Here is a 14,043-nt window from a genome sequence, read left to right as displayed (position 1 = left end):
TTGAACCGTGGTCTGTCCTAGGCTAGCATGTGCAAGGCAAACACCCTACTGTTTGTACCATTCCGCCCTGGATCTAACTAGTTTTAAACTGAAATAATGAGTTAACATTTAATAATGGAGGATGGAGAAAAATAAGGAAGTTCAAAGTATAACATTCAATAGTTATCAATTAATCCTCAATTTTAGTTTGTTTTTTCAGACATTTATTAGAATGTTTACCTGGGTCACTAAAATATGACGTTTGGTGATGAAATGAAGGTGCTTAGATGACAGAGTGACAAAATGTTACTAAAGATGTATGCAATGAGAAAATACTAAAGTCACAGAGACCTTTAAAATTAGGTGATACAGATGAGTTATTTTTTTTTTTAATTTTTTGTTATTTTGGTCAACTCTTGGCTCTGACCTCAGAAATTACTCCTGGCAGGATCAGAGTTCCATATAGGATGTCAGCAATCATACCTGGTTGGCCACATGCAAGGCAAGTGCCCTATCCTCTGTGCTATCCCTCTGGCCCTCCAGATGAAACATTTTATATTTGCTCTTTGCTTTATCGTGGAGAATATCCATGTGATAGCTTTATTCATACTCAAGAATATTAAACAGATGAGAGCAAATGGCAATCTTTTTACATTTGTAAATAATTTTATGCCTCTCAACTTTATAGCATAGGAGATATTTTTACTGTAAGTCAGTTAACATACTGTTAACAATGAATAGAAACCAAGGAATAAAATGAATTTTCAAACTTTGTAAAGTGAGGAAAAACTAATATAATCTGAAGGGAGAAACACAAGAGAAGTACTTGGCCACACACATTTTTAGATCTCTTTCCATTGAAAAATTTTATTAATTGGGGATAATGAACAATTCTCTCTATTTTCTCCCAAGTTTAAAATTACCAAAATTTTGTTCTATGAAATTTTAATTCTAAAATCATATAAATGATGACATATAAGTGGTTATTCTATACACTGTTCTAAAATCAGAAAATTTCATGTATCAATCTAAATAAATAATGGCAAAATTCATGTCAGTGTGATCCTTTATAAGAAAAGCTTGACCACAGTTAGGTAATTAAAGTGGAATATCTTCTCAGGCAATGAAGCTAGAAATATATTGCACTCTTTTCATGTAAGCTCTGGGATTACTCAGAGTACCAGAGCCCAATGTCTCTCCTAGAAGTCATTCAAGGGGCTACAACTCAGAGCCATATAAATATTCAAAAAACAGGAACATTTAGAGATGGAAATGGGTTAAAGTTCCAGATATATTGAGATTTGCTTTTTTATTTTTTTCTTCTCTCTGACTGTTTTCTTTTTCTAGTTAACTGCCTCTTCAATTAACAGCTTTGGCTCACATTTTCTGGATCTGCATCTCTCCTGCTTTACTCATTTGTCATTTAGCTTAATGGGGCATATTTCCATTAGCAATGTAAATAAAACCAGAAAAGGCAGTATATTAACTTGCAAGAAAGCTTCCCTCAAGCTAGGTGCTAGGGAGAAATAATATTAGGCTTTGTGACATTTAAGATTGCACAGCTTAATAACCTACTACTGTCACTCACTCACATCTAATTTTCTAACTCTTCATCATATTAATCTGCTGTATTCAGGTTTCTTTATCAATTTATTTTCATTTGTATTTTAAATGTGTACTTAACTTCCTAGTAAGAGAGTCTTCTTACTTTCAAGCTAGATGCTATAAACTATATATATTTGGGCTATACCTGGCAGCACTCAGGGGTTATTCCTGGCTCTGCATTCATATGTAGTTCCTGGCAGAATCAGGGGTACAATCCTGAATGCCCTAGACTGAACCCAGATCTGTCCAGGTTGACAGCATGCAAGGCAAACGCCCTACCATTGTGGTATCACTCTGACTCATAGACTGTAAATTTTATGTAGAACCTCATAAACCCTTGTCTTTCTTTTCTCACCTCCTTCTTCTAACTCATTTCCTTTACCATCATTTTTGTTTTTCTATTTGTTGTATTCCTATTCAAATTTCAGTCTGGTGAATGATATTTATATTTTCACATTACAGTATTATTATTCCTATTTTATGGATGTCTTAGAAATTTTGGTCAGATTTAATTTTCCTTTTAGTGATCAGAAAAATTCTTTTGCCTTTATTTTCTGCCCATATCTAAAAAGTCTTCACTAGTTAGGCTAAATTTCATGGCATAAGAGATATAAAATTATTGACACAATTCTTTACCTTTATATTGTTTATTTTTAATTAATATTTTTATTTAAACACTATAACTGCAAAAAGTTTGTTGTTATAGAAAAGAGCAACTCTCTTCACCAGTGCAACATTCCCACCACCAATGCCCCCTATCTCCCTCCGCCCCTATCCTCTGTCTGTAATCAAGACAGGCATTCTATTTCTCTCAATCACTACCATTTTCATGATAGTTGTCAGTGTAGTTATTTCTTTAACTGAATTCACTGCTCTTTGTGGTAAGCTTCATATTGTGGGACGATCCTTCAAGCCCTCATCTCTGTTGCTTCTGTGTGTTATTACAATAAATTCTTTCATTTTTCTTGAATTCCATAGATGAGTGAGACTATTCTGTGTTTATCTCTCTCCATCTGACTTTTCACTCAACATAATACATTACATGTCCATCCATGTATAGGAAAATTTTATGACTTTATTTTTCCTGATGAATACATAATATTCATTGGCCACAGTTTTCTTAAGCCACTCATATTTTGTTGGGCACATGAATTGTTTCTAGATTCTGACTATTGTAAATAGCACTGCAATAAATATAGGTGTGAGGAAGAAATTTTTGTATTGTGTTTTTGTGTTCCTAGGGTGTATCCCTCAGAGTGGTAGAGCTGGATTATATGGGAGCTCAATTTCCAGTTTTTTTGAGGAATTTACATATTGTTTTCCATAAAGATTGGATTAGATGGCATTCCTACTAGCAGTGAACGAGAATTCCATTTTCCTCACATCTCCAGCCCTGATGGTTCTTGTTGTTTGTGGTGTGTGCCAGTTTTTATGGCATGAGATGGCACCTCATTTTGTTTAGATTTACATCTCCCTGATCATTAGTGATGTGGAGCATTTTTTATGTGTCATTTGGCCATTTGTAGTTCTCCTTTGAGTAATTGTCTGTTTATTTTTTCTCCCCATTTTTTTTCTGGGGTTAGGTTTTATATTTTCTTGTAAAGTTCTCAGTACCTTGTATATCTTGGATATTAGCCCCTTATCTGATGAGTATTGGGTGAATAGTTTCTCCCATTCCATGGGTGGCCTTTGTATCCTAGTCATCTTTGAGGTGCAGAAAGTTCTCAGTTTAATGTAGTCCCATCTGTTTATTGCCTCTTCCACTTGTTTGGACAGTGTTGTTTCTGCCTTGAAGGTGACTTTGATATCAATGTCATGGAATGTTTTTGCTACATTTTTTCCTATATACCTAATAGTTTCAGGTCTGCTATCAAGGTCTTAATTTATTTGGATTTGGCCTTTATGCGTGGTTTTAGATGGAGGTCTGAGTTTGCATTTTTGCATGTACCTAAGCAGTTATCCCAGCACCACTTGTTGAAGATGCTTTCCTTGCTCCATTTTGAGTTTCTTGCCCCTTTATCAAAGATTAATTGATTGTATGTGTGGGAACGTTCTCTGAATACTCAAATCTATTCCATTGATCTGAAGGTCTATCTTTATTTGAATATCATGCTGTTTTAATGACTACTGGTTTGTAATAAAATTTGAAGTTGGGAAAAATGATGCTTTTCATCTTCTTTTTCCTTAGGGTTGCTATAGCTATTTATGGGTGTTTATTATTCCCAATAAATTTTGAGACCATTTTATTCACTTCTTTGAAGAATGTCATGGGTATTTTTAGAGGAATTGCATAAAATCTGTACAATGTATTTTTATAGTAGTATTTACATTTTAATAATATTGATCCTCTCAATACATTGTCCTATTTTCTATCTTGAAGCATATTTTTGTGGTTTTCTTTGTATAGGACCTTTACCTCTTTAGTTATTGACTCCAAGGTATTTGAGTTTGTGAGGCACTAATGTGAATGAGATTGTTTTTTAATTTCTATTTCTTCTCTATCATTATTGGTGTATAAGAAGGAAATTGATTTTTGTGTGTTGATTTTGTAGCCTGCCACTTGTCTATATGAATCTATTGTTTCTAGATGCTTTTTGTATAGTCTTTAGGATTCTCTAATCAGGGGTCTCAAACTCGCGGCCCGTGGGCCGTTTGTGGCCCTCCGTACAACATTTTGTGGCCCTGCCCTAGAGGAATCTTTTTTTGTTTTGTTTTGTTTTAGTTGTTTGGGTCACACACCCCAATGTTCAAGGCTTACTACTGACTTTGCATTCAAGGCTCACCCCGATTTTGCCTCCTGCAGCCCCAGGTAAATTGAGTTTGAGACCCCTGCTCTAAATATAGTATCATGTCATCTGCAAACAGTGAGAGCTTGAGTTCTTCCTTTCCTACCTGGATGCCTTTAATGTCTTTTTCTTGCCTAATTGCTATGGCAAGTACTTCCAGTGCTGTGTTGAATAGGAGTTGTGAAAAGGGGAAGCCTTGTTTTGTACCAGATTTCAGAGGAAAGGCTTTTTGTTTATGCTCATTGAGAGTAATATTTGACATTGGTTAGTGATATATGGCCTTGAATATATTGAGAAAAGTTTTTTATTCTTATCTTTTTGAGAGTTTTGTCAAGAATGGGTGTTGGAGCTCATCTAATGCTTTATCTGCATCTATTTTTATGAACATATGGTTTTTATTTTTCCTCTTATTAATATGGTATATTATGTTGATTGATTTATATATGTTAAACCATCCTTTCATTTCTGGAATGAAATCTATTAGTCATTGTGTATGACTTTTTAAAAAATTCATTTAAAGAAAATACATTACATAGTTGACACAATTAATCATAATACATTTGTTTCAGGCAAACAAAGACAAAGTTATTAAAAACTAGAAATAAATGTTAAAATGATGGAAGAGAAAAAAGAAAAAGGTCAGTAGCAAGTATATTCTTTTGAAAATCATTGAATCACCATGAACTTATTAAAGGTCTAGCAGAAGGTTTAGCAAGCTCTTCTCTCTTTCTTTCAATTTTTTAAAAATAAATTTAGGATAAGAGTTAAAGAAATACAGTAAAACTGGTGTTAGAGTGGCAATTGTTGTTTGCATAGGCCCAGCAAAATATGGGAGAAATGGAAAGGAAAAGCCTTGACCTAAATACAAGGAGACCTTACCCCTAAATTTTTCTGGTATAAGACCAACTCTGGGCTCGAGGCATACTAGGTTGTGCCACTGAGTCACTGTCTGTGATCCCATTGAACTTTTTTTGTACAGTTGCTGTTTTGATGTCAGGTTTCTATAGTTAAAGATCCTGGATTCTATATGTATCCTACATTGAAGTCAGGATGATGTGTAGCATCCTATAGTTTTACCTCATACTTAGAGGGTAATGTGGAGAGTCCTGCCCTGAAAGCAGGTTGTTATTGTTGTTGTTGTTGTTGTTGTTGTTGTTGTTAAGTCTTCTGAGTGTTAAGGGAACCTTCTTTAGAAAAGATCATGCCAGGGCTCTGGTAGGGTCTTCCCTGGTAGAGGATTGCTTCCAGGTTATGTTATAGACAACTGTAGTTGTTACATAGATGGCATCCCTCGCTCAGGGGTGAATGGACAATGCTGTTCTTCTAAGGCCTGAGTCAGGTCATTATGACAATGTTCAGGGTGTAAGGTACCACTTCATTACAAGATTTGTGTGTTCCTATCTCTATTAGATAAGAACTTGTTTGTATGCATAATATTTTCCCCTTTTAATGTGCCTACGCAAAAGAGGAACAATGCCACAAGGTATTATTGGAGCATATGGGGGCTTCAGGAGCAAATCTAACAATGCCTGTAACTTGGTTCTAATGTAAGCTCTAAATGGAGGGACTCTTCTACCAGAATTCCTTATTGAATGGATCACAAAGAAAAGAAAAGAACATAACATATATGTGGTATTTATAACTGCATTAGGGAATACAATAATTTAAGTATGAGATTTACAGAACACTCTTGGCACCAGAGTATAGTAAAATGAAGGAAAAATATAAAGTGGAGGAGAAAAAAAACAGATCTGAAAATATAGGGGACAGGATCATGGGTCCTCCAGTTGATTGGTGGTGTTATGGAAGAACAGACTAAATATTCAAACCAGGAGTAAACAATACTAAAGACATGAGAAACCCAAACTTTTTTTTTTTTTTTTTTTTTTTTTTTTTTTTTTGGTTTTTGGGCCACACCCTGTGACGCTCAGGGGTTACTCCTGGCTATGCGCTCAGAAGTTGCTCCTGGCTTCTTGGGGGACCATATGGGACGCCGGGGGATCGAACCGCGGTCCGTCCTAGGCTAGCGCAGGCAAGGCAGGCACCTTACCTCCAGCGCCACCGCCCGGCCCCAGAAACCCAAACTTTTACAACCAAATTTTAATAAGTGCTTGTTAAGATGGCAGGTGTTATGTGGTATAATCTGGATATATTGATGAGGATGTTGTAACTGTTGGTGCTAAAACATTATATGTATAAAACTTAACTATGAATAACTTTGTAAGTCACAATGCTTCAAATAAATATACATTAGGAGTTACTCTCCTGAAGTGGCTGGTGATGCTTCTTTGTGATTGCTCCACTTGTCCGAGATCCGACCCCACCAGTGACTTCTACATCCAGTGACTCTGACCTCACCAGGGATACTGACCTCACCAGTGACTTTTACATCTTGATATTTGACATTACCAGCTTCATTTACAATATAAGATCAGAAGAGACATAGAGATAGGCATGCTGCCTACCCCAATTCAATCTCTATATGGTTTCTTGAACATGACCAAGAGCAGTCCCTGAGCACAGAGCAAGGAATAAATCCTGGGTACCACTGGATTCCAAATCTCCCCTTGTTCCCTACAAAGTAATATGGATTCATTTAATAATGAGAATTTTTCTTGAGATGTTTTTCTCTACTCTCTCCCAAGTCTTGAAAAAAAAAACTGATTCTCATTGCTGTGCAACTGTAGATTTAAGTGTTTCTTTATGTTACACTTAAATCAGTGTACATTTCAATGATTCTATAGGAGATTCTTTGTATTTATTTTCTCTTTAAACCATATTTGCCTGTGTTTCAGAGACCCCGGGTCTACTTCTCAAAGCTTCTATTTTTCTGAGCAGAACTATCATAATAAAAAGAAAAGAAAAAGAAAAGCCGGCTCAATGGCACTAGAGGTAAGGTGTCTGCCTTGCCAGTGCTAGCCTAGGACAGACCGCTGTTTGATCCCCTGGCATCCCATATGATCCCCCAAGCCAGGAGCGACTTCTGAGTGCATAGCCAGGAGTTAACCCCTGAGCATTACTGGGTGTGGCCCAAAAACAAAAAACAATATATATATACATTAAATATCAAATAAATTTTTAAAAGGTATAAAATGTAATTTAAGAATATGTACTCTAATTATGAGTTCACAAATTATTCCTTAGGAACAGAAGCTGAAGATTATTATAATCTTTTATAATAATCAACTTATATATAATAATATCTCTTTTCAAAAGTCAATATCCTCAAAATGGATCAATGTATGTAAATGTCAATGTCAATATAAAATATCAATGTATGTAGTCAAGTTAATGTAGGAAAAAGAATGGCTTGTCTTTGAACTTGACCTTCAACAATGAATATCATTTATCAGCAGCAATATATACAACATAGGCATCACTTAAGATATCTTCCTATAATTTATTAGTTGTCTACATACTCTTTTCATTGCCACCTTCATCTCTTGATTCCTGAATGTATAAATGATAGGATTTAGTAAAGGAGTGAGAACTGCATCAAAGATGGCCAGAAACTTATCTAGATGAGTGGAAGGAGATGGCCAGGTATAGAAAAATATCAGAGGACCAAAGAACAAGACTACCACTGTGATGTGAGCTGACAGTGTAGATAAAGCCTTTGATGACCCAACTGAAGAATGCTTTTGAACAGTGAGAATAATGATAATATAAGAAATGATCAGTATGATGAAGGAGCCCACAGAGATGAATCCACTGTTAGCTGTGACCATAAACTCTAGCTGGGATGAGTCTGTGCAGGCAAGTTTTATAAACCGAGGAAGATCACAGTAAAAGCTGTCTATCACGTTAGGACCACAGAAGGGCAAGTTTACCACAAAGGCCAGTTGTACCAGGGAATGGAGAAGACCTACTATCCAGGCAGTCACTAAAAAGAAGATGCACATTCTTGGATTCATGATGGTCAGATAGTGAAGAGGTTTACATATGGCAACATATCTGTCAAAAGCCATGGCTATAAGCAGCACCATCTCCACACCCCCAATGACATGGATGAAGAATATTTGAGTAACACAGCCACTAAATGAGATGGCTTTATGTTTTCTGAAAAGATCATAAATCATCTTAGGAGAAGTGACAGAAGAAACTCCCAGGTCAATGAAGGAGAGGTTGGCCAACAGGAAGTACATAGGAGAATGTAAATGAGAGTCGAAAATCACAGTGATTATAATAAAGGAGTTTCCCATCATGCTTCCCATATAAGTCATGGATGAGAACACTAAGATAAGCAGTTGGATCTCCCAGGAATTAGTGAGTCCCAGGAATACAAATTCTGACACCACAGAGTAATTTTTTCCATCCATTATTGACTTGTAAGTTTTGTTACCTAAAGGAAAAAGTAAGATAAATGTAAATTATGGAAATTATGTTAATAAATTAAAATAAAAGGACAAAAGTTGATTAGACCTATTCCCACCTTAATTTTAAAATTGATGTAATGCCTGTAATTACACATAAAAATTGGTAGCTGTCATGTGAAAACTCTTCTCTACCACCAAGTTATCTCACTATTGATATCCTTCAATATTAATCAACATATAAGTTATAAATTATAGTGAATTAGAAAACCATCAGATAATAATTAAGCAATTAAACTGATTAATATCCTTACTATTAAAATCCTCTACCATGATAGATATTTTGATATTATTATTATAAATAGATTATTTTTGCCCAGGGATTACTCATGATTCTTGGAGTACTGTATGCAGTGCTGGGGATCAAAAAAGCATCTACTAAATGCAAGGCAAGCATGTTAAGATGGGTAATATTTCTCTAGTTCCTAGTAAGTTAAACTCTTGAATCATTTTTTAACCTGCAAATTTGCAATGATACTGATTTCTCATAGTAATTTTGGGGATAAAATAAACAAAATTTTATCATAATGTATTCAATATGTTAATATTCAATAAAATATATTATTAATATCTTTGCTTTTACTGTCAATAATAGTATTTGTAAATCAAATAAAAAATAAAAAAATAAGATGGTATTGTTATTGGGCTAGGGATGTTGCTAGCTCGTGCAACATCTCCCTTTCATCTATGAGTCCCTGAATTTGATGAAGAAAGTGTTTATTGCCAGCAGAGAGCATCAAAATTCTTTATTTAGGAGGTCAGAAAGATGGTACAGAGGTTAAAGCACTTGTGTTGGATGCTGTTGGCCTCAGTTTGATCCTTGAAACTGCATATATGGCTTCCCAAGTACCACCAGGAATGAGACCCCTAAACATAAAAAGTAGCCCCTGGAGAATCAAAAATAGCCCCTAAAAGCCCGTAGGTAGGGTAAAAAATAAGATAAAATGGCTTCTCTAAAAGTTATTTTAATAAAGAGTTGTTATCTTATATAAAAGCTAACATTTATGCTCTATAATAATAAAATATTGTATAAACATTAAAATATTGTATATTTTCTCTTAAAATTGATGAAAACAGGTCCCAAAGCAATAGGTCAGTGAGCAGGTCAATTGCTTTGCATGTAGCTGATTTAGGTTTGATCCTTGGTATCATATATGGTTCCCTAAGTCAGCTGGGAATTTAGAGACAGGAATAACTCCTAAGAATCACTGGATATAGATTAAAAAACCAAAAGACACACACACAACAACAACAACAACAACAAAAAATCACTGTATTCAGAGTCGACTAATATTCAATATGGAAGCCACAGTCCCAATGACAAAAGAGTAGTCTGTTTAACTAACAGTGCTAAGCAAATTAAAGAAATGACTCAAAGGGCTTATTTGCATGCATTGCATGCGGCAGCACTGTATAGTCCCCCCAGAGACAACAAAGATCATGGCTGGTTTGAGTGAGACTCTGAATACATAGCACAACATTTAAAAAGAAATAATGTGAGGAAAACTAGAGAAACCATACACTTATCTTATACCAGTCATAATATAAACTAGAAAGATATTAAAGGTTTCCTTAAATATAAAATACAATCACATAAATCTCTTAAAGAAAAGTCAGGGAAAGTTCAATCATGACCCTAGCAATGAGTTTTTGGACATATCAAGAATAAGAGACAAAACAAAAATTAACAAGAGTCACATCAATCCCACATGTTTCTGCTCAGCAAAATGCAAAAGAACAAAAATAAATGGCACTTCCCAGAATGAAAGAGAAATTTTATAAATCATGTATCAAAGGAGTTAGTATAGAAAATAACATGTTTTTGTGGTATATAGAATAATAGGGTGAGGGATTGCCAAGATAAAATTGATGCCTCAATTATCCTGATCTTATTAAGGAGATGAAGACAGAAAGAAGAGGCAGTTGGTATTTATTAGGGCTGGCAGGGGCATTACGTATAATAGATAGATCTGTGGCACATACATATATTTAAACAACAGAGCAAAAAATTGTAAGTATGATACCCAAACTACAATAGCCAAATTTATAAAATGTGCTTGTCAGGGTTCTGAGCAATAGCACAGTGGTAGGGCATTTGCCTTGCATGCAGCTGATCCAGGATGGGCCTGGTTTGATCTCAGGCATTCAATTTGATCTTCCAAGCCAGGAGCAATTTCTAAGCGTATAGCCAGGAGTAACCCCTGAGTGTCACCGCATGTAGCCCCAAAACAAAACAAAATGTGTCTGTCAAAGAGAAAAGCTCATTGGTAAGAGGGAATCTAAGGACATTGGTGGAGGGAACTTAACACTACAGTGGAAGTAGTGTTGGAATATTATATGAAACTCTATTATGAATAGCTTTGTAAACCACGGTGCCTTAATATAATTTATATATCTAAAATATACAAAAAACATGGCTTATTTTTAAAATAATTTGAATTAAAATGAACACACTTTCCCAAAGATAACAGGTATTTCCCCCCACCCCCAAAAAAGACATTAAAATGACCAACTGGCATGCATCAAAAAAAGTTCAGTATCAATAACCATCAAGGAAAAACAAACTAAAATCACATTTTTAGTTTGGCCATTTTCACAGACTAATTCTACTCTTAAAAGAGATTTAAACAAAGCTGTAAAAAATTTATGGAGTACACCAGCTGTGCTGTTGAAAACTGGCAATATCAGAAGGAGAAGGTGGGGGGGCCAAGTCTCTGCCCTCCTGAAGCCATACCAGCTGTACCCACCACCATCCACAACTACCGTTTTGCCAAAGGTCCAGCTTCACCACTGACCATGGAGCTCTGCAGAGACACAAATCTGATCAAAACTGGAGGTATGCCAGTATTTGAGCAGTATTTGTACTTTTGGGGGGTTAGTGTGGGAAACCTCCACTCAGACTTCTTATACTTCTAGTAGGCCTCACATTGAAATTAAGCCTCATGAAAGTCTCAATATCAGCCACAGACTTTGGAATTCCTGGACCCTGTAGCTGCATATGCAGCCACTGACAACTCCAAATTTTCCGTTCTGTCATTCTAGCAGGAACACATCAATTTAGATGTCTATATGGCTTTGAAGCCACCTAAGGTTCAAAAACAAAACAAGCAACAGAGAGATCAACAACAAGAGCTTGCTTGGTAAAGTGACCTCATGGCAAGATGAAAGAATTTTCACAAATTTTCTTGTTATTGTTCTTTTCTGGTCTTTTTAATTTATTTTTTCCTTTTCTGAAAATAATTTCATTATCATTTACCTGTAAACAAATGTATTATAAGCAACTATGTTATACATGGACTTTAAGTAATTTATATAAAAGCGAATATTTTAAATTATTATATATTAGGTATTTAGAATATGAATAATAAGAAATAGAAGTAGAATTTGAAAATAAGACTTCAAATTTTAATTAATGAGTGAATGATGATTTATAAACAAAAATACAAGGAATTTTGGTATGTTGTGAGAAAATAATGAATTATATTTTAATATCTTGAGTTTGAAATGCCTGGAAGTTATCTGAAAGAAGACATCTAATAGCTTGGTCATTCATTTAAAACTCATCTGTCATATGTTGTGTCATCAGTTAAATGTTGTACCAAGGCTATATACTTAAAAAATATAGGTTTAGAGTTTAAGTGTGGATATAGAAGTCAATTTCCTATGTGTAGTCTTTGCGTCATTAATAATTATATAAGCTTAAAGATCTAATTGAATGAAAAGGAGCCATGACACTAAGAACCATTAGGGTGACTATGAAGTTGATATCTTGGATGTTTATATTTAGAAAGACAGTAAGAGAAAAAAAAGTAAAGGCAGTGCAGTAACAAAGTTGCATGGAAAGGAAAGTTAAGTTACAATAGTATATTCATTACCTGATTTGTACTTGTGATTTTCAAGGTACGTTAATGATTTTTTTTTTGTTAAGATGCTTAATATTAGTGTTACACTTACCAGCACTAAATTATATTTAAAATGTTTAACACGGAATCGAAGTCATTGAATTTGTCTTTAACATGGCGGCTTGAAATATAGAAGCTGCAAAATAACCAGTAAAAGGTTTCTGAATGAAACCTGCACATATTGGTAGAAATGTAAGTTGGTTCAACTATTGTGGATAACTAATAGGTGGTTCTTCATATGATTAAAACTAGGTTTATGATTCAACAATTTCACTTTTGTGAAAAAATATAATCTAATACTATATACCACATTCACATTTGTTTCTGAATTATATACTAGCCAAAATATAGAAACAAAATCTCCCTAAATGCATTTTTAAATACACACAATGTAATATTATTTAGCCATAAGAAAGGAGATAACTTGCCTTGTGCAATATTATGGATGGACCATAAATACATTATGCTGACTAAGCTAAATTTGATAATGTCATGAGTGAGGTCTTAGCTTGCAGTTTCACACAAGAAATCGGACAGTCACAGGAAAAAAAATGTATTTTTGCCAGGGGTGGTTGAGCAGTTTCTTCGATCTTACTGAGTTAGCCAAAAAAATTTTTTTTCTCTCTCTCTTTTTTTCTCCTGCTTTTCTTGATACTTTTTTCCTCCTTCCTTCTTGCCAGTTTTATTAGTCAGAGTTTAACATAAATCACCTGAGGATCAGGTTTGAAGTAATTAAGGGTATTTTTAATAATTAACTCAAAAAAAAAGGGTGAAAGAAAAAAGTGATTTCACAGATGTAGATAACAGTCAAGTACTTTATATCACTTATATGTGAAATCTAAAAATTCCAAGTCTTTTAAAAAGAGGAAAACAAAAGAAATTAGTAACCACTAAGGAACGAAGGCAGCTTGTGGAATTAATAGTAGATTTTTTTAAAGTTACAAATTTATGAGCAGCAAAAAAGTCATAGAGATTTATTGCATGATATGATTAAAAATGGTAGTATACTATAAATATTGCTTCAGCAATTATATGATCTATAAATGTATCAAAATAACATGCCTCACACTGACAAAATGCAACATGTAAAATTTATCAAAAGATTAGCACATAAATAGGTCAAAAGTAAATACACATTAGCCATTTACCTCCTCCTTTGATGAATCAGGAGGTGGGAAACTTAAAATAATATACACAAGTCAGAGACATAAATAACTTTCTGTCTAAGGAAACATCTACTCCTTAGTACTGTCTTGAGCTCTCAACAGTCCTTAATTTAATACTTAATTAATCATATCTTGTGATGATAGCTTAAATTCATTGCATTCTTAAATATAAACCATATAAGATATCAGGAAAACTATTATAATATCTAAGGTCAGTTCTAATATCTATTAT

General features: G+C 34.4%; 1 protein-coding gene across 1 annotated transcript; it reads right to left on the bottom strand.

Annotated features, from left to right (window-relative positions):
* Positions 1-7,750: 7,750 nt before the first annotated feature.
* LOC126001395 (olfactory receptor 4F21-like) lies at positions 7,751-8,689 on the bottom strand. Its single transcript, XM_049768654.1, has one exon. It carries the CDS (start codon positions 8,687-8,689, stop codon positions 7,751-7,753), a length of 939 nt encoding a protein of 312 aa, XP_049624611.1.
* Between the last annotated feature and the right edge of the window lie 5,354 nt (positions 8,690-14,043).

This window comes from Suncus etruscus, chromosome 2 (genome assembly GCF_024139225.1).
Source record: "Suncus etruscus isolate mSunEtr1 chromosome 2, mSunEtr1.pri.cur, whole genome shotgun sequence".
Lineage (NCBI taxonomy): Eukaryota > Metazoa > Chordata > Mammalia > Eulipotyphla > Soricidae > Suncus > Suncus etruscus.
The sequence above is the reverse complement of the archived record's forward strand: the minus strand, read 5'-3'. Positions and strand labels throughout refer to the sequence as shown.